The 20,804-nt window shown below is 42.3% G+C and overlaps 1 protein-coding gene across 1 annotated transcript in view; it reads right to left on the bottom strand.

Moving 5' to 3' along the window:
* Positions 1 to 20,031, bottom strand: part of MOSMO (modulator of smoothened) — a 29,150-nt gene extending 9,119 nt beyond the window's left edge. Inside the window, exons 1-2 of the mRNA XM_010220055.2 lie at positions 19,790 to 20,031; positions 224 to 436 (exon numbers count right to left, since the gene is read on the bottom strand). Of these exons, the coding sequence (XP_010218357.1) occupies positions 224 to 436; positions 19,790 to 19,895 (319 nt within the window). The 5' untranslated portion in view covers positions 19,896 to 20,031. The remainder of the gene's footprint in view (positions 1 to 223; positions 437 to 19,789) is intronic.
* Between the last annotated feature and the right edge of the window lie 773 nt (positions 20,032 to 20,804).

The following is a 20,804-nucleotide window of genomic DNA, read 5'->3' as shown; positions in this document are numbered from 1 at the left end:
ATCATCAGTCACTTGATATATCAACTTTAAAATGCAAAGAGTCATATTTTTCTCCCAAACATGATATTTCAAGAGAAAAAATGTTTTTTCAGAAAACAGAACCCTTCTGCCACTGCTCCCTGACAGCACTGTACAGTAACTTAATTGGCCCTTCGGTAGTGTAGTTCTAGGCTCCACCAGTTCATCCTGCATACAGGTCAACTGTGTAGTTGAGGTCACTTACTTCCAGTGAATGCTATCCAGCGGGCATATTTAGTAGCTTCTCTTCGCCAGTGGGAAGCCACCAGCAAACCACATGTGACAGTTAGTGAAATGATTCCCATAATGATGAAAAATAACGTAGTGACCCACTCAGGAGGCAGCCGTGGAGGAATACAGGTCCTGTCACGTCCATGGATGGTTTGACACTGTCGCACAAGGCCAACTGTGAGAGCACCTGAAAATACATAGCAGAGAGGCAAATAAACTTTCAAAACCCTCTCTGAGGGGTGCTCAATGGCAAACTAAAACTCAGGATTGTCCAAAAAATAGGGAATTCTTTCCTTGATCAGCCTCAATAGGCCGTTCAAACTCAGAAGATAAGAGCAGCATGCTTTAAATATTTATCTTCATGCTACAGAATCACAATCACAGAATAACTATGGTTGGATGGGACCTCTGGAGATCACATGGTCTAACCGCCTGCTCAAGTGGTGCCAGCTCTAGCAGGTTGCCCAGGACCACATCCAGACCTTTTTTTTAATGTCTCCAAGGATGGAGACTCCACAGCCTTTCTGGGCATCCTCTTCCAGTGTTCAACCACCCTTACAGTAAAGTGTTTTCCTATGTTCAAGTGGGATTTCAAGTGTTTCAGCTTGTGCCCACTGCCTCCTGTCCTGTCACTGGGCACCTCTGAGAAGATTCTGGTCAACCCTCCTTACACCTGCCCATCAGATATTTATGAACATTTACAAGGCCTTCCTGCCCCTGTTCTCCAGGCTAAACAGTCCCAGCTGTCTCAATCCTTGTGTAAGAGATGCTTAATCATCTTTGCGGCCCTCTCTTGGTCCAATAAACCCATGTCTGTCTTGTCCTGGGGAGCCCAGAAAGGGACATAGCACTCCAGATGCGGAGTTCTTTCATGAGACACTTGCGCAAACTGGAGTGAGGTGGTTACAAACCTGCCTGCTCCTTGACTGGCATTTCAGGTCTGACCAAAGGGATGCACCTCTCTTATGAAGCCTGTCAGCAGTATCAGCTGAAGTGGGAGCTGAGTCACAGATAAGATCATTTCCTCACGAGTGCAAGAAGAAACACTTTTATCATCTAACAAAAGCACAGATGGAGGAAACTGAACTGAAAGAGCCTGCAAATGGACTGCAGCACCCTATATTGCTTTTAATTGTCTAATGCCTTTTCCTTCCTCATCTGTAAATACAGCTATTTTTTTCCACAAAACCCTGCAACAGACCTTGCATTCATATCCCACTTAGATTCCAAATACATTTTTAAAAAATATACCTCTTGACAGAGTCTTTAAGTGTCTTTCTATGCAGGAGACTCAGGTCAATTCTTTTGAAAGCTAACATGAGTCACTATACTCACAAACTGGGATATCTGCTTTCCTAGAAGAAAAGGTCACAGAATAAGGGCAAAGCTGATCCAGGAACCGCAATGTTTTGCCAGAATGGCAGTCTATCAGAAGAGCAAACCAAAATAATTGTAAAATTGTAGTTGACTCGTCCAGTAGCAAACGAGAAGGCAACAAATTGGCCGAGTGTAAGACACATCACAACATGAAGAACTGTCTAAGTGCAGTTCTAAACTGAAAAATGACTTAATAAATATTATATCATGTGCTCGATAAATCTGTTCTCTGGATTCAGGAGCCTCTTCTGAATTCAGAGATAATAATGTGCTTAGCATACTTTAACTTTGGCAAAATCAACAGTGCTAAGGGCCACAGTGCTGGATTATAATACATTTTGTGTATTAACAAAATTGTTCTTTCCTGCCTTCCAAACAGACACACGCCTGCACATCCACTGCAAGCAATGTGGTCTCCAAGAGCAGAACTCTGGACTGCAGAAGAGTTGCTACAGATGAGGATGCATTTCAAAATTCAGATGCAGTCTGCTGCACTGGATGTATACATAAAGGACATTTGAAACATGAAAACATTTGGCATGTCGGATACAGAGGGAACCAAAGCTAAGCCCTGTAGTGCCATATTTAGATTAGAATTCTACTTTGATCTACTGTTTCTCAGAGCAAACGTTTTGCTGTCAAGCTACTCTTCCAAAGGCTGATTTTCTCCCCAAAAACACAACTGAAAATGAAAAAAAGAAAAAAACCTCACCTTCTGAATTGTGAGAACCAAGCTTTTGCCAACACATACTTAGCACCTTCTCTTAAGTGTTCTTCCTCATTGCGAATTTGAAGTAGATATACTGTTCAGGGTTATGAACCCTGGGAGTCAGGAGGAGGACAGACGAAGCTTTGTAGAGCATTTCTAAAGGCTCCTCAAAGGAGAAACAAGCTCATTATGTACTCATAAATTTAGTTTAAGTTAAAGTTAATTCACTATACTGGAATACACATTGCCTGTATACCACTCTTGCCTGTGCACATAAGCGGACCCATAGGGAAACTGCACAGCTTGCTCTCATAGTGACAAATCTCCTCCAGCAGAAGACCAGACCCATAGCAAATCATCCCGAGGCCACAGAGCCTCTCATAAGCCATCTAGAATCGCTTGGCCAGACATATACACATAGTGTCTGGTTATCCATAAGCAAAGGTGTTCTTTGGCATGGAAATATAGTGCTGGAGTTCAGAATTTGGTACAGTACTCAAAACGTTTTACGTGATTACGTTACGGGTTTTACGTGATTCTCTTGGTCCATGCAAGGCAACAAGCAGTCACCGGGCAGTTGCCACAAACTAACATGGTATGGAAAGCCCTGCTTAGCCTTATCTTGTCTATCAGTGAATGGAGGGACAGGCGCACTGAATGGAACAGTTTCCTTCCACTAGTAGTTGGAGAACAGCCTGACTGCCCACCTCAAGGCAGTCATCAAGTCCCAAAATGGGTTGTGGTCATTTCCTCAGAATAATTCCAATGATTCACCGGACAACCTGGAGACGCCAAGGGCTGCTCTGTTTCTCTCCTATGGCTCTCCTTCCTTAGCTTCTGAACCTGGCATTAATGCAGGCCAGTACAGCCAGTAGTAGAGGTGACTAGGATACATGTTTATAATTGCTAAAAATAAGATGCGCCCTTGATCACACCAGAGGGGACTGCTTGGAGCAAATTTCAGTGAAGGGCCCTTAGTCTTCCCCCATGAATGTGTATTGGGGCATTTCAATCTCAAGTACCCATGCATTTCAAACATGCTAAACCACCTTTTAGCGCTGATAGTGTGACAATTTCCCAGACGCAACTGATACCAGGGAAAGGTTTCACAATCCAGTTCCTGTGCTGCCTCACCCCACTCCTCCAGCAACTCCCTTTTTCTGACAGTACTTCTACTAACGCTTCCTCCAGACTCTCCTCTAAAAAGACTCTACATCTGTGCTAAAACCAGGGACCTTTCCCAAAGGTACCAAAATCATTCTGGCAAAGAGGGGAAGCACAGCAAGCACAGGCAACCCGTGGCATCTCACACCAGTGCAGAGGTATCGCCTCCCTCAGCCGACTCACAGGTCCCGGTCCAGTCCGGACCACAGGCTGTGCCACCGCTCCTGTTTCCTTGGAAACCGGAGGGCCAGCGAGTAGGATGCGCCAGGGAGGAACAGAGATTGCGGCAGCCCCATGCTCCTTCCTCTCCCATCGCTCCTGAATTATTAAGGGTGGTACCATGGCTGCAAGGCAGTGGCGTGGAAACAGCTATTCCAATGTTTGCTGTTTGTCTGTTATTTGACTGCCAAAATGTCCAGCGTCAACAGCGTGCCAGGCAGACACAGAACTACCACTGCCCTGAAGAGCTTACAGTATAAAAAGAAAAGAATTATTAATTATATGGTAAAAGCAAGATGAACTGAGCAAGGTGGGGCTCAAGTAGCAGCAGGGCTGAGAGCTCAGCAGCCGTGCACAGGGCTCTTGCAGAGACACACCGAGTCCTCACACCAGCTTGAGGTATCTGTCCCTCCCGCTCTCATGACTTTAAAATGTCTTTCCTCTCTCCTCTCACTTTAGAGAAAATGGTTTTAAATGCATCTGTAACCCTTCATATTCCTTGACCACGGCTTCTTTACTTTTACCTTCATATATCAACCACATCCTTGGCCAAATGATTATTACCTACATCAGATAAACAACAGATAAACCTGACAGGCTACTATGGCTAGTGAGGATGTTAAAACCTCCAGCGACTCCCTTCAGCAGCTTTCATGAGCGAGCGCGCTGCTGCTGTGAGTCCCAGCTCTGACCACCAATTTCTGCTTGAAAAAGGTACTTTTCTTTAGTGTGCCATGGACTTGTTAAAATATCCCTGCTAAGCAAAGAGCACAGTTCACAAGGACTTTTTTTCCAAATAAGGTGCTGGTGCACCTTGGGGCACTGCCACTGTGGCAAGGACACCAAAAAATTTTATGTTTCAGTAATGAAGAGAGTACACAGAGCTGCTGTTTGGGCACACTAAAACTTCCATAGCTGCTAATTAGGTGACAGTCACATACCGGACAGCTACACATGTAAGATAAGGGCAGCTTCATTAAACCAATCCATGTAACTCTTACTGGGCCGCAGACAAGGACAGAGGAAAGGAGGTTGTTCTGGCAAACTAAATCTACCCCCTTAATAAACTTGAATGGAAAAAGGTCTAGGTCCATCTAAGCGAAGAAATTGACTGCAGCTCGCTAACATGCAGCTGCAGCTTGCTACTTATCAGAGGGACACTGAAGGCCAGAGCAGAACACAGCAATTTGCTCTTGGCAGACTAATTGCCCAAATTAATGTTAAGGATAACCATCAAGTTGACTTTGGGCACCTGACCTTTAACATGTCTGCTGCTCCTTGCCTGCAACCAACCCGCACAGACAGAGGACCATTTCCAAAGAGAGTGAAGCACAGGCGAGGAATTTATACAGCAAAGTAAGGTAAGAATAGTTCCAAAGTAACTGCCCATAACACCAAATAAGGAGGATGTATTTGCAAGAAATTTTTTCAGAGTCATCCAAAGAATTTGGCAGTTTCTTAAGTGGGTTGTTTCCCAGACTTACATATGGAATTTATTTTCCTGCAGTGGGCAACTTAAAGTGATGTTACTATGCAGGGATGAAGAGGGAATGACTTTATGTTTATTTATATGTATTTTGTTTGGGGAAAAAAAATCCATTAATTCTATATTCAGGGTATGAGCTTCCCAGAAACAGGGTAGTCTTTTCTCTCGCTCCCAAAATCCAGAGAACTGACACTGCAGATCCATCCCAGCCATAACCTGAGTGGTTACTCCTGACTCTATAGAGCTACTTCTACTTATTCCAGGGTAAAATCCAGGCATAATTCACGTCCCGTAACCTCTGTTTTGAGTACACTAGCCATGCTTCTAAGGAAGCCATCCAGAAGGTTAGTGAAGAAGCTGTGCTTGTGCAGGAAATGCACCTACTCTATCAGGAGGAAAAAGATACAGTTGGTTTGTGAAGGATTTCAGAATCAAGGAGGAAAGAAAGACCACCACCACTGGGGAAGATCTTGATACAAAAAGGCATGGTAGATGCTGCAATAGTCAAAAAGAACTATGGAGTATCCATATGTAAGGTGCCAAAAATGATACACAAAATTCTATGACCTATGCTTGTGGGTATCTCAAAAGATCAGAATTAGAGATCTTTTTAAAAAAGAAATGTAGTTAATCATCTGGCTTTTAGACTATTGATCCATTAAGACAACTTTAAAATGTTTGCAGCCTAAAACCATGCAATCTCACTGCAATTCGTACAACAGCACATACATGCACTCATCTGCAGTCAAGTAACTAAGCAATTCAAGCAACAACCTTCTTCCCTTCCTTTTTTTTTTTTTGGCTTAGGTCACTCTTATAGGACAGCATGTCATCTGGATCACTCAAAGAGCTATAATGGACATATAAAAGGGACCAAAGCACAAGATAGAATCAGTAGTTCGTTTCTAATCAAGTAAGAGAATATCGTATCTGTCCTTACATAAAGAATGAATTCACTTACGGAGAAAGGGAGGGATAGTAAGAATAGATGCCATTTAGCACTTAAAACTAAAATAACTTCGAGGTATGCAAGTACCATATTCAGGATGTGGCATGCGAGATTGATTCTTACTGCGGATGTTTTAGTATGTTGTTCAGATAGACTAAGAGTCAACCAAGTTCAGACTTGCTGAAGTAAGATTTATGAATCTTTAAGGATGATCTAGACAAAGGCTTAAAAAAGTAACAGAGGATTAACTGCAAAGACACAGAACATAAGGAAGTCCAGAACAAACGGATTCTGAATGATTATCTTGCTTGTCCTTTGTGTTTAAGATCTTATTGTTTTGGTACTCATTCTGATTTATTTTTTCAATTATAAAATTATTATTGTAACCCTGGACTGAAAGTAGGAATTTCTCACTTTGAAGCAGACCAGTACCATTTTAAGTGACCAGATGCAAGATCAGTTCCTATTTCCATTAGATATTTGTCATTCAGAAAAAAAGACCCTAAAAAGTACACTTAAAATGTTGAAAGATCATATTTAATGAAGATTTAGATTTATTTGCAAAGTCCTTGTGATATCCAGAATACATCTATTCAAGACTAACTCAAATCAAAGTTACAAGACAAAGCATGTTTCTATATCCTGCTATTTTTCCCCATTCTATTCTCTTCTCTGAAATCAGAAAGCTCTCTCCCATTCAAGCTACCTTTGCAATGCACCATTCTCCTTGCATTAAAGATGGAAAACATATTCCTTTGTTTGAAAGGCTGAGTTTCTTACAAATACATATATCGGCAATAATAGATGAGGAGACCCCCCTAAACTTCACAGCTTATGATAGAGCGAGGAACCTATTAATGTAATTCTACTTATCAATCTAATGGCTAGTACTGTTTTTTGGCACTCTTAGAAGCAAGTCCAAAGCTCACAGACTTTTAATAAGAGGAAACTTCATTTTTAAAGGCCATTTTAAAGGCCAACCTCAATGTTAAAGGGTTGTGGTGCAATAGCAGAAAAGCTTGCCTTGCTGCTGAAGACCATCTGGTGCCTGAGCCGTTTCAAAAGTTTTCAGCTGAGCACTTGCATCACTCCTAATTCAAACCAAATCCTACCCTCCACAAAAACCACAGTCTTCCCGCTCCCTTCCCCCACCAAAGTGAGGAAGGGGTAAAGAAAGAAAGAAAGAAGAAAAAAAAAAAAAGAAATGAAAAAAAAAAGAAAGAGCTACAAACTGGAATAGCCTTATGACTCACATGTATTAGAAAAGTTTATTACTACAGACAACAATCATTACGATACGAGCTGACCTATTTAAGTTACAGACATTTGGGCCAATAAAAAAAAAGTTTATTTCTGAATTCCAATATGCAGGATTTTCAGTATCATGCTTAAAAAAAAAAAGAAAAAAAAAAAAAAAAAAAAGAAGAAATGGAGATGGCCTACCACACGTTGAAAGAGTTATCCCCGGGCAACAACGCAGCAACAGCTCTCCCGAGGCCATAACAAAGGCTCTGTGTGTTCTCGCATATCAGAGCCAAGAAATCTGCCCACGCTGAAGGTGTTCTTCCCTACTTCAGAAGGCAGCATTAATTAAATGTTGGTAAACAGGAATCTCTAATAAGTTGCATCCTTCTGGTGGTTTATATTCTGACACCGTAAACATTTTCACAACAGGGCAGCTTTGGCAGTAATCACTAGAGACCTTGCAGTAAGCGAGGTGGCAATGGCCTGGAAAAATATTTTTATTTTTTATTTTTTTTTTAATTTAAACGAGCTGAAGGTATTAGTTTTAATGCAAACATAAGTCCTCCAGTTATTTATCATTTCCCTCCACCCCCCCCACAAAAAAAAATTCAAAGTTGACAGAATTCTGTAGCTTAAGAAAGGAAAAAAAAATCAAAAGGCAAAATCAATATTTAAAAGTGATTTTTCTAATCAGCCACACCAGTTTTCTACCATATGCTCAGCAGAAACCCAAAAGCTATGACACCTACAGCTGCTCTGCCATTTAACATCTGATGAGCTTGTGTTCTTTTTAACGGAGTTATATTCGGCTTCAGACCGAGCTGTAAGACCAGAGCGCTGGGTCGCGCGCCCTGCTCGTCGCCCCACGGCCGCGGCGCTGAGGCGCAGGCGCTCTGCGGGCGCCGGCAGCTCGAGGCGAGCAGGCCGCTTCCCTCACCGTGGCCCCGCCATCTTCCATGGCGGCGGCACCAGTGCCAGCGCTCCAGATCTTGGCTTTTAAGGGTTCTCCTTCCACTTGGGAAGTCCTTACTCCCTGGTCCATCAAGGGGTTGGCAAGAACTGGGTCTTGGGGCCATCTGCTTTAAACCTCTCTTGCTTTTAGTCGTGTATCTAAGAGTGTTATCTCATCAAGCCTTTTGATTTTCGGATTTAGATGTCCCAGCTAATCAGTACGGATGCACCGAAAATCCCAAATTCACCAAGCAAAATATCCAACTGTTCTCTCTTGCTTTATTTATGAAGAGGGAATATCTGTCAACCTTCCTGTTTACAATTTGAATGGTTTCTCCAGTCTGGTGACAAGGGCATTCAAGGGGACAGAAAAAAAAAAAAAAAACAGGTTCCTCAAATTGTTTGCACTTTTTAAGCAAATGCCTGCAGAATTCAAGAGAAATAATGATCATCTTCCTGTCTGTAACTGTTGTGCTTTGTGCTGAGCTGAGTTGGTGTCAGACGTGCTTCAAGGACACCCACTGATCTGCTCTGCCACAGTCTTAGGAATCACCCAGTGGTGCTAGGTGAAAGGATAAGCGCTGAAACACAGTTTGGCTGTTATACGGCTCAAAACAGATTTGCAGATTTTAGATGGCTGCCTCCACAAACACTCTGCCTAACTATGCCTCTGTGCTTGAACACTTCTGTATGTCTGAGCCTAAATTTCTCCTGGTCCTCTACAGAGGACAAACTGTAGGCTTAGGTTGCCATGGAGTACTACGGACCTTAGTAAATAACAAAATGCTCAAAAAGCAAATAAAGTGTAGTGACGGTTTAGAGGCAGTGTTTCAAACCATGTAACTTGTGGCAGGACTGTATTTGCAGCAGTCTGAGGAGATGGGCAAAGTAAAGCTGAAGGTAGCATCAATAGACCAACTAGAATAAGTGGAAAAATTAAGTACATTTTTGGCCATGCGAGCCCTTCCTTGGGTACACAAGTTTCCTCCACTCAACAAATAACAAATCAGAGAAATAAAAGATAAGCCTGTCTCTACTAGACCTGCTTTATTCTGAAAGACATCTTTGCCAATTTAGGAATAGCACGTAAATGTCCCAAGACAGTATTTCATAGCAACTAGTGTAATATTTCAAGCAGAATAAAACCTGAACTTAGTTTTGATTTTAAATGGTTGCCAAAATTGAGTACGACACACTTGCACCAACTGGCAATACAAGTTAAATTGCACTTAAATAGGGATTAGGTACAGGTCCAAGGAATTTATTCTCTGCAAGTCATGTTCCATGTTTTGCAAGACAGACTGACATACAGCTTAACTACATACAACCTGCACTCGAAAAAAACAGCTACCATGCCAAAACAGCTACCGCTTAGTTTCCTAGTTGATTAACATTTAATGCGCCCCCTAATATAAATAGTATAAATGTTTCATGCAAATTAATATTTCTTCCTCTGCGGTGCTAATTTTCAAAAGCAGAAATTTACTCATTGTTTCCATCACAACAAAAGCATTAAAGAAACAATAAGAGGAAATCAAGGAGCACAGTCAGACTTATCCTAAAGTTATATTCTGTTATCCCTTCTGTCAAGGCAAATCCTTGCTTTGGAAGCCAAATTTAAACCTGGATTATTTGGGCACTTAACAGGTGACATCTACGTGGTAAAGACACTTTCTCCCCCTGCCATCATCATCACAAAACAGCATCTACGAAAATAGGCTAAAAGAATCTGTAGACTTTTTCACATAGAAAGAGAGAAGATAGACTACTCATGAACAGTTAAATTTGCACTTAAACAGCAGAGCTTACTCTTTTCTGTACAAATGGTATATTCTTAAAAAGCAATCAGATGTTACACAGTTCTCCAAAGAGCCTATCTGTTAACATATGTTTATACAGTTATTCTGAGACAGAATCCTCTCTAATTTTAGATTCAATATAAACAGGCAAGAAATGCTCCATTTTTATTGCTAACTTCATCTTACTGAATGTACACTTACAGAAAGCATTTACTTCAGATTACATTGGACAGAAATCAGAAGTTGGCTGATAAAATAATAGCTATTAACTTCTAGCCTTTACTCCCTTTATTCCACTCTTTCCATATATTAAAATTCTGGGTGCTTTTTTTGTACTTGTCGAATGACCCCAAATATTACACTGAAAGAATGCAAGTCCTCATTACAACTTCCTGGTCAGTCAATCTTTTCAGATTTCCTGTACAATCTTGTTGTATAGTTTTAAAATTGAATTAAGTGTTGGTTTAAAAAACAAAATGAAACATGCTTCTTCCCACACAAGTTTTTACAACGGAAAGCAGCATCATTAACACATGAATTTTGCGAGATGGTTCATCTCAGGGTGGAATTCAATCTAAGGAAAAAAGCGAGTTTTTTCTTCAGCCCTGTGACTCCTTTTCCTTCATCACATACAATGCCTGCAAATCTGCCTTCAGTAACAGACCCCCAAACTGCAGTGCATTTTTCCTTTACAAGAGCAGGAATCAGGATCCTCCTCTACTTTGGGAGCTTAGGGGCTGACACTTCCATGGCTGCACTGACCGTGGGAATAAAGCTGCTGGGTATGCTTAAAATAAATGGAAAAAAAAAATCCCACAAAAATGCAGAATTGCAACATTAAAAGATATCTCAACTTTTCACGAGAGAAGACAACATATTAAATCAAATTCTTTGGAGAGGCAAGCTTTAGAATTACTTGGAAGTGAAACAAATCACCTTCTATACAAAAGTCAGCTTTCAGGAAACTTTCTTGACAACCTCTCTTACTATTTTTTAAACCTCTTCACATGCAGTAAGAGGCCCTGACAATTAATGGCTCAGTATGTTATCTTAAGATCCTACTCCTTAGTAGGATAGATAGTAGGTTACAGATAAAACTCATCCTGGTTATTTGCAGATCTACCTTGCGCATAATGGAAATTGAGGTGACTCTCGTTTGACGTATACAAAGATTTTATTGCGAAAAGCAAGCAGCTTTATTGAGACATTGTAATAACATCAATGTCTTTGTCCATCAATTTAAAAAGTAGAAAGAGAACCTAAATTCAAAGCAGCTGCTGCTAAGGCTTCCCAGCAAAGCAGTGCCGAAGCACATCAAACAAGCAACTTGCCCCATTTTTTGTTATTTTGATCCCATACTTATCCCTTAAAATACAACTAAATTACATGATAGGGAGAGGGAGGGAACAGGTACAAGGGGAAGGAATTAAGCTTCAAATCCAGATCTACAGATGCCACAGGAAAATTGGATCCCCAAGCATGGATTTTTTTTTCCCATCAACACCAATTATATTAAGAAATAAAGTACGCAATCCAGTAAACTTAAAGTGTCTTTCAGCTTTTCAATGTAAAGCAGCTAAAAAGAGTTACCTAAGTGGAAGTACTACCTTTCAAAAACAAAACCATTTCCTTTGCTTCATGGTATTTTTAAGATATCTGGTACTAATTTTTTGTGAGCCTGAGTGTTTCTCAGAACCATCTGCACTTCAGTTTTTAATAGTCTAACTAAAAGTAACATGTACTTCTATGCCACAAGGTTCTTCAAAGTTATGAAGATCCTATGCATTATCTATAGAGGCACCTAGAAAAATAGTTATGTGTTGTGGAAAATCAGAATTATCCTTCACTGTCCCACTCTGTGATATCTGTTCTGTCCTTTTAAAACAGATTTGATGCTTGTGAAAGATTTTCAAAATCCCCGAGGACCTCATCCTGCTGAAAGCAAGCAAGGCTCATGCTTCTCATCCCATGAGATAAGTTAGAAAAACTATCTCATGCCAGAATCCAGTATGTAGAAGTCTACTGTTTATTTTCACAACAGTGATAGATCTTTCTTTTCAGGATATACCACTGCAGCAAGTTACTTCAGGGTGGTCTAGGAGGACAACTTTGGTTCTGCTCTGTAGATATGACCAATAAGCATTAGCTGCAGAAATGCTGTTTAAAATTCAGGCACTTTCTGACAAGAACACAACAGACATTGTCTGTTCACATCCTACAAATCACTGTTCCTCTACAGCTAGTCCAATAGTTAGAAGCCAAGTGCAAACTTGGGAGCTGCAGATGAATACTACAGGTGAGAAAGATTCCCAGTCTCCTGACAGCACGATAGGAAGGCCTTCTCTTGGCGGTGAAGGTCGTATTGGCTATTTACGTTATATCAACGGTGCTCCAACACCTACTTCTGTACTTGTCTATCTTGAAAGAAGCCACACTGCCCTTCTCACGTTATCCCCAGCACAAAATACTGCTTCTTCAGCATGCCAAGACTGCCAAGAGCTTGGAGTGGCCACTAGCAACAGTGAGGGCAATGTTAACAATGCAGGAAGAATGCTTGGGAAATGGTCAGAGCCGCAGAAAAGGAAATGCAGGAATAGGAACTGCAACACCAATGACTGGGAAGTCGACTCGATGGCTTTACTACCTACAACCATGCTGTTTGATTAAGTTCTTGAAAACATCAATCTCAAAGACAGCTCAGCCCTGTTACTGCGGTCCCCAGATACCTGCACGAAGAACTGCTCATGGTCAAGGCGTAATGTGAATTGCCTTCAACTGACAAATATTTATACACAGAAGTGGATTATTAATCGTTACACCTTGAGAGACTGCCATCTGTAATAGTGTAATTTGTACACATGCCACAGAATTGCAGCTACCACAGGGCTTTGGGCAGCAGCCAACTGTTGCATATCGCACTACATTGCATGGATAGGAAACGCTGGCATCTGATATTGCAGTAAATCCCCAGGAGGCTTTTGATGTCTACACAGGGGAGCTCTTAATTCTTTCGAAGGACCCAGACATAATAAACTAGTGTGTCTTGCTCAGAGAAAAGAACTACAAACCTTGCATGCTTTGGAATTTTGAACCTCTAATTCTTAGCAGCTAGTGTTCTGTATTTGATAACCTTATCCAACAGCCAAGCTATCACAAATTCCTTTTTCTAAGGTACCCGAAAGGGCCCAAACGCTCACAATCAGCTCTAATATTACAAGTTTTATAAACATATACAAGATAATGCATCAAATATGAAATCAAACATGAAACACTCGTAATATGAAGAAACGAAGAGGTTCACTCTGAGAAAGGGTGTCACCTGTGACTATTGTTTCTACAGCAGTTCCTAAGGAATCAGAAAAAAAAAGCGCTTTGCCAGTCACAGTTTCTACCTTGTTCCCCCTCCATTCCTCCTTGAAAGAAGCCCATACCCTGCACAGATCTCTCTCTTGGGCACTGACTTTTTTTTCCTCAGGTCTGTGTCTATCTCCATGAGTCAGAGACTGAAGCAGGGTGGCAGCAGCACACAAGTGGATTGCAGTACAATTACCACAGACGATCTTTTTGCTCTGTTTTCATATAGCTACCAATAAAAAGTTTCAGCCCATTGCTAATTCATACGCACTGCAAAAATACAATAATATGATTTATAATTATTTAATAGTAATCTTGCTTTAAAATAAAGTTATGCATCATTTATAAAGAATTTATGAGTCATTTATGATCATTGATAACCTTTCCTGTATCACTCTCGACAAAAAATAGCCTCAGTATTGTATTTGTTCCATGATGCTATAAAAATAATTTGTATTTGATTCTAAATTAGATAGCTGTATTTAAGCTCAACAGAGGTTAATATTAACATCAACACAGGTTCATATTCATTCCAGTTATCTTCTTCTGAAATACACAAGTACACTGCTGGAAAAGGTTACTACAACTAAATGGGCAAGAACCACTGCATTAAGATGCAATCCTACATACTGTGCTTCAGCAAGCAAAAGAAGTTAGCCTTTTCTACTTTGTTTCAATATTAGCAAGCAAAAAAAAAAAGGAAGACTTTGAACTGCTGTTAAGTACCTATAAAAATGTAGGTCAGACTTAAAATTTTGGCCCACTGATCATCTTTGCTTCAGCAGAAGTACAAGCGGAGTTTACATAACGCTGCCTGCATGTAAACACTGTCCGGAAACTAAACAGCACAAATGTTTCTAATAAGCCTAAGTCATTAATGGGAGTCCATTTTTCTGATTTCAGGCAATTTTAAATCCTTGTTTTATGATATATACTGCATCCTTACTTTTAGCACTCATATATTGACTATTGTATTAATCTCACCATTGTATTGTGTCAACAAGACTAAAAAATCAGCTCCACAGTGATTAAAATTAGAACAAAAACAATCATTACTACCAGTAAAATACAGACTGTTCCTGAAGCCACGAAATCTTTACAAGTACCTCTTCCACAATTTGTACTGTCAATAAGGCAAATTTAGAAGTATATCCTTCTTGAAGGAAGTTTGGATGGAAAAAAAAAAACATATATCTGCACACACTGAATTTAATTTAGTTCTATAGCAACCACACAGGTTACAGAAATTCAACAGGATTGGGTGAGACAAAAACTAGTAGTTTTATATCTTCACACAGTAAAGAGGAAGCAAAGCGTTCACCCAACAGAAGCAGTGTTAAGTTGGATTTGTTAAAAAGCAAATATAAAAAGCACCAGTTCTTCTATGGACAAACCCATGAGCAGATCCCTCATCTCTGCTCTGGCAGGCTCTAATAATCAGGCTGACACAGCTTGCTCTCATGAGATTCTTCCTACACATAAAATAGTTCCATATGTTTAAATGCTGAGTGGTTGAGCAAGCACAGAATTAATTCTATTACAACAATGCCTTACTATTAATTTTTCTTGTGCCTTAAGGCCCAGCCACTTACAGAACTCAATTGAAGCCCTCTGCTTCATCAGATGCTCTTATCCACATGGAAGACATGCACAACCATGAGTGGAACAGGAATGTTAATGTTAAGGCTGGCACTGAAGCTCCCAGGCCGGCACACCTAGTAACACACTACTTTTGTTAAAGATTTCAAATTGTTATATTTCTGCATGATTTTTGCTGGTGATTTACTAGCTTTTTTTTTTTTTTTTTTTTAGGCACAGGGAACAACTCCAGAAATACAAGTACTTTTAGCAACGTTTACACTTTAGGGCAGGTTCTTAATTCCCCAGGCATCCAGATCGCCACCACACCACAGAGCACCACCTTTCCTTGCTTGCTCACACACCTGGGCCTGCTATCAAAAGGAAAGTACATTCTATAAAATTATATTTAAGAACCCAATTTTAACACCTTGGATTTTCACGAAGGTTTTACAGATTGCTTTTTTCTACAGCCTGATGGTACAGAAGTTTTCATTCCCTGCATCATCACCCCAACCCTTTTCTGTATTCTCAGCACACAATCCATATGGGTCAATGAAAAGCAAACAACTACTGAAGTCCCTACACGTGATTCTGCAAATACCAATAGGAAAAAATAGTTTCTAAAAATTGCTTCCTGTTATATCCTCTCTCTATGGGTAACAGCAGAGAGAACCATGACATGGTTTGTATACAAAGTATATAGTACCGTACTGAACTAATGATCATCAGAAGTCCTTTACAGATAGTTTTTGAAAAGCCAGCTCCTCACAAACCAAAGAAGCCCAAACCAGAGGAACTACTTCCAGTGGACAGCAGCTTGCTTGCTCACTCGCCCGGTTCCCCCCGAGGAGCGCAGCACCTTACCAGGTTCACAGCACAGGGCAGAGCCAAGTGATAACACCCTGTACTGAGTGAAACATATTATGTTACTGCTTTTTCAGCAGAGAACTGTATTCTGAACAACAGCGCTAACTGGAACAGGAATTTCTACCTAGGACTAAGTTCTTGATGCTTTATTTAGAAGTATCGGTTCAGAGTATCTTCATGTGGTACTCTCCAAGTAGAGAAAATTACTTCAGTTGAGGTTTGGTTTCAAGCTCAGCAGGAGATGGAAATCACAGCTTGATAATATCACTAAAGATGCCTCATAAGCTGATCCCAACAAAGCAACAGCTCCTGCAGGAGGCACAGAGCAACCTTCCTCAGGAAGCGCTGGCTCAAGCCGAAGAATAACAGTGAGCAGCAATAATCTCCATGCAGTATTAGCCAGCTTATTCCTCAAGAGCTGGGAGTTAACACCCTTATCGGGAAGGGCCTCTTGGGCACAACCAGCTCCATGCTGGGGATGTGATAAATAGTTACTTTAGAAGTTTCCCCTAAGATTTAGCAGCCTTAAATCCTGCCATTCATATTAACTTAATGTCTTCTATCATAAAAAGCACACTTTATGCTGTAAATTGGAATCAAATGAACAATCATGCTACACAAGAAGAGATGACTAAGTCACATAAACAAGCTGATAGTGCAGCTTTCTGAGAGGGGGATTTCAATTTAATTAAATTCTTCCTCTGAATTATTTGACCTCCCTGAATGCATTCTGAGTTTCCAACCTCCCCTACATACACAGCTTTTAACATGTCTAATTTCAGCCGGACATACTATGCATACCTTTTTGCCTACATATATAAGAATTGTTAAAGACCTTCCCACATAAAATAAAAGTTTATAGTTTTGTCTCCATGTTCTAAAGTTCATTGCAAAGAGAAGTGTACAGATAACAATAGCAAAATTCATTACTACTGAAATCAATGGGAGTTCAGGCATGGGCTTTAATTTAAGCCCACTCTGTCCTTATTGCCTGCACAGAATATTGGTTTGGTAAGAAAAGGCTGTTGATGTAGAAATACTGAGAAGTCACTGGTTTCCAGATCTGGCTTTGCAGAGCTCTATACATGCACAGTATGCATAACTAAACCTCACTGAGATCTCTCTGAAAGATAAATCTATTTGCTTTTGAGCTTTTCCTCAGGGATATATGAAATACTTTAAAGCAAATTAGCAAAAGATTCTTAGAAAGCTACAAAAAGAAAAAGCTGGACCTAGAGACTTGGAATCAGGACCACAAAGGTGGGGTTCTTCTCTGGTCTAAAAACAGTTAAGCACCTGAAAATTCCAGGGATCTCAGTTGCTCATAATTGATGCAGGAGACAAATTTCTATAGGCAACATCTTTCAAATGACCACAAAACTTTTTATAAGAATGAAATTTAAGAGAAGAGTCACCCCTCCCCCAATCTGTTTTCCCAAAACACAAGCTTCCCTAAGGGAAAAAAAAAAAAAACAATATAATCCTGAGTTTTCAAAAAAGCATTTAAGCAGCTATTTTATTTGGCTATCTAATTTAGCAGAAAAACATCATTGCCACTGGAGTAAGATGCATATCTTGTTTAGCATTCCAGTCAGAGCCGACTTTTTTTCCCTGAAAACGTAAGCCCAGGTTCCCAATCCTAATGGCTGTAAACAGCTTCGAGTGAGCCAATGCAGTGCCTGCTTCCCAGATTTGCCAAGACCTCTGCTCTGTGCGACTCCCCAGCAGCTGCAGCATTGAGAAGACCAGGCTGTTTCCTGCTGCTTTTCCAAAAGCTCAAAGACAGCAGCCAAGGGGAAAAGCAGCATTGCTCTCCCTCCTCCATGGCACTAAGCTAACTTGTAGAAGCAGAATCTACAATTATTCCCATGGGAGAAGGGCATAAAAACACAGAAGTTAAGCGAATGAACAGTTCCTTTCGCCAGCTGAGAGCAGGATATTTCAAAACAAAGCAATACAAGAAATAAACCCAAACCTACAACTTAGGGGCACATAGGGAAGTTGGAGCATTTGAACATGCTAGGAGCCCCTGACTCCTCCTGGCCGCCGGGCCTGGCTTTGGCACCAGGGCACCGTCCTCCCGCATCGCGCTCCCCCGCAGCTCGCTGGGGTAACCAACGGCACTCGCAGCTCCACACCACAGCCTTCGCGACGGGAACTCCTTGCTTCAATGGGCATCTTTGCACTTCCCTTCTTTGCAACTGGGGTGAAAGGCTCATTTTAGCAGCTCTGCATACTAGAAATATATGTTTCTACATTCTTTTAATCAGAAGTCTTATGAAATCTGATGAATTCCATATCAATAAGAATCTACGAAAGAGTCATTAAGGAAGGATATAACAGCCCTCCTTTAAGATTTTTATCAAGTCAGTTTATCAGTTTCTTTGGCTTCAAAACACAGGGGAAGAAACTTCAGTCTGTTAAAATAGCATTTGAATCGTCAAGTCCTTTAGAAAAATCTGTACATATTCTACGTTTGCTAGGTTTCAAACTAAGTAAAACTGCTGTCTGCATATAAAGCAGTATAAGATAGAAATGGTAGCTTACCTTTAAGTGATCTGTCAAGTAACTAAGAACTAATGATTTTAGGTATAATATCTCAAGAATAGCTGAATAGATGTTAAACATTTTTCTTTATCACAGATTTTCATGCACTATGCTTAGTTCTTTTTCCATCAGTGACTTCTTCCAAATACTATTTGTTGTCTCATTTCCATGTGAGCAGAGAGTGCAACATCTTCCTCACTGCATGGGAACTATTAACACAAGGCAGGATTTTAAATCATACTTAAATATTTAAAATGAAGATTATTCTGCTTGACTTTGGGCCCCTAAAGAAGGGCTCATTACCACAGCACTGCTGCTAGGTGGAACTGTAAGGGAAAAGAACCTGCTATTTTACATAGCCATAGGCAGACAGATCATCGCAATTAGCTATAGGAAGAACGCTGAAGTCACCAAGGGAGCTCCCGAATGCTGCATGTGGGGAAGCACTGTGCTCCTCCAGAAGGACCAAGCAAGGCCATGGTCTAGACAAGACAACTGGAAGCAATTCCAACACATCATGATGAAGGGCAGCCTGGTCACTGGGAAGGCCCAGTCATTTATTCCCAATATCTGACATATTTCTAATACTCTATTTCACCAAAAAAAAAAAAAAAAAAAATAGTGATCTGCTTGAGTCAGGTTTACTCTTCCCTGTGCAATATTAGACATGAAAGATGCGAAATATATGAAGCCTTTGCAATAATTTATGAGAGAAACTTTTAAACTTTTACCCTAACATCTCTCTTTTTTCTATTCTGTACCTAGGAGTGCTTGGATATTAGCAGTTTAGGAAGGGGTGGTTAAGCAAGTCCCAGCTGTTTATGGTAAGAGCAGCTCCCTTGCCCAGCAAGGAGACCTGGGATCCGAGATTAAAGAGCAAGCGGCCTCCGAGCACCAGCCCCTATGGAGCTCGCCGGAGCACGCGTGTCCTTAGGGGGGCTGAAGCAAACTGCTAATAGATGCAATTACAGCACCAGCAAAAAGGCAACGGCACGAACACTCCTGCTTTTCATGAGAGGAATAGAAATTGTTTTCAATGCGAAACATATGAGGTCGAGGCTTGAAAGCCGATAAAATCAGCATGCAGGCAACATTCTGGGAAAAATAAAGTGGAGGGAGGACAAGGTGAGGAGCTCCCCGCAGCAACGGGGATGCCAGTGGGTAGGGAAGAGCCACACGGCGCCAGCAGTCCCGAGTGCAGCAGCCCCGGTCCCTGTCCAAGGTGACCAGCTCTCGGAGCGCGGTCCCCGGGGCTCCCCCCGCGCCCGCGCCGCCCTCGCCGGCACCCTCACCTGCGGACTCGCCGGTGTTGATCCAGTCCGGGTTCGCCAGGCTGGCGATGGCGAAGATGTCGGCGGCCAGGAAGAGGCATCCTGAGATGATGGTCAGTTTGTCCATCTCCTGCGGCGGGCCCGGGCCGGCGGCGCCTCACGGCCGCGGCTCCATGAGCCCCGGGCTGCCCGCGCTCCCCACGGCGGCGGCGCCGCCACCAACGGGCCCCCCCGGACGGAGCCGGAAGCGAACCCGGCGGGCGGGGGGGCGGCGGTGAACTCCGGAAGAGAAACCCACTCTCCTGCGCCGGCTCCCCCAGACGGGGCGGGGCTTCGAGCGCGGGGCGGGGCCACTCCCCAGACGGGGCGGGGTTCCCGCGAGGCGGCGCCGCTCTTTCTCCAGGGAGCGGAGGGCGGCGGGGCGGGGCTTTGCCTGATGGGCGGGGCAACGCGACTGGGGGCGTGGTTTGTGCGAAAAGAGGCGTGTCCAATAGGCAGAGGGTGAGGGGGCGAGAGGAGGGGCGGGGCCAGGTGGAATGGGGCGTGGCTATGGGAGGGGGCGCAGCCTCTCTGGCTTGTGGCGACCGTTGGGTGAGGGAGGGGCGGCTGCGTGTGGTGCTGGTGGCCGCTCTCCCGAGGCCGGTGTCCCCGGGCCCAGCACGGCCTCTCGGGACTCTGACCTCAGAACAGGGGGCTTAACTATGAGAGTTAGTTCCGTAGGGGCTAAAGCAAAGGCAAAAAGGGGGAAGGTGGAAGGACCGATCCATGCTGGTTCCTCATGGGCGCAGGGCACTGGGGAAATGCTGTGCTGCGTTGCAATCCAAATTAAACTTGGCTGGAGAACTCACTCTTTGCAGCGGTTTCTGATGACCTGCTTTCCCTTGCAATATGCCTCCAAGGGGAAAAAGCCCTTGACGCCACTAAATGCACAGTTACTAAAAGCGGTAAGTGACCATATCTCAGGCCCCAGCAAGTCCAGGCTCTGTGACGGGCATGGCCATGCTGGGCACGTGGTGGTTAGTCCAGCAGCCCCCGC

The sequence above is a fragment of the Tinamus guttatus genome, unplaced genomic scaffold, assembly GCF_059628265.1.
Source record: "Tinamus guttatus ecotype Peru unplaced genomic scaffold, ASM5962826v1 Tinamus_guttatus_pri_ptg000330l, whole genome shotgun sequence".
Classification (NCBI taxonomy): Eukaryota; Metazoa; Chordata; class Aves; order Tinamiformes; family Tinamidae; genus Tinamus; species Tinamus guttatus.
The sequence above is the reverse complement of the archived record's forward strand: the minus strand, read 5'-3'. Positions and strand labels throughout refer to the sequence as shown.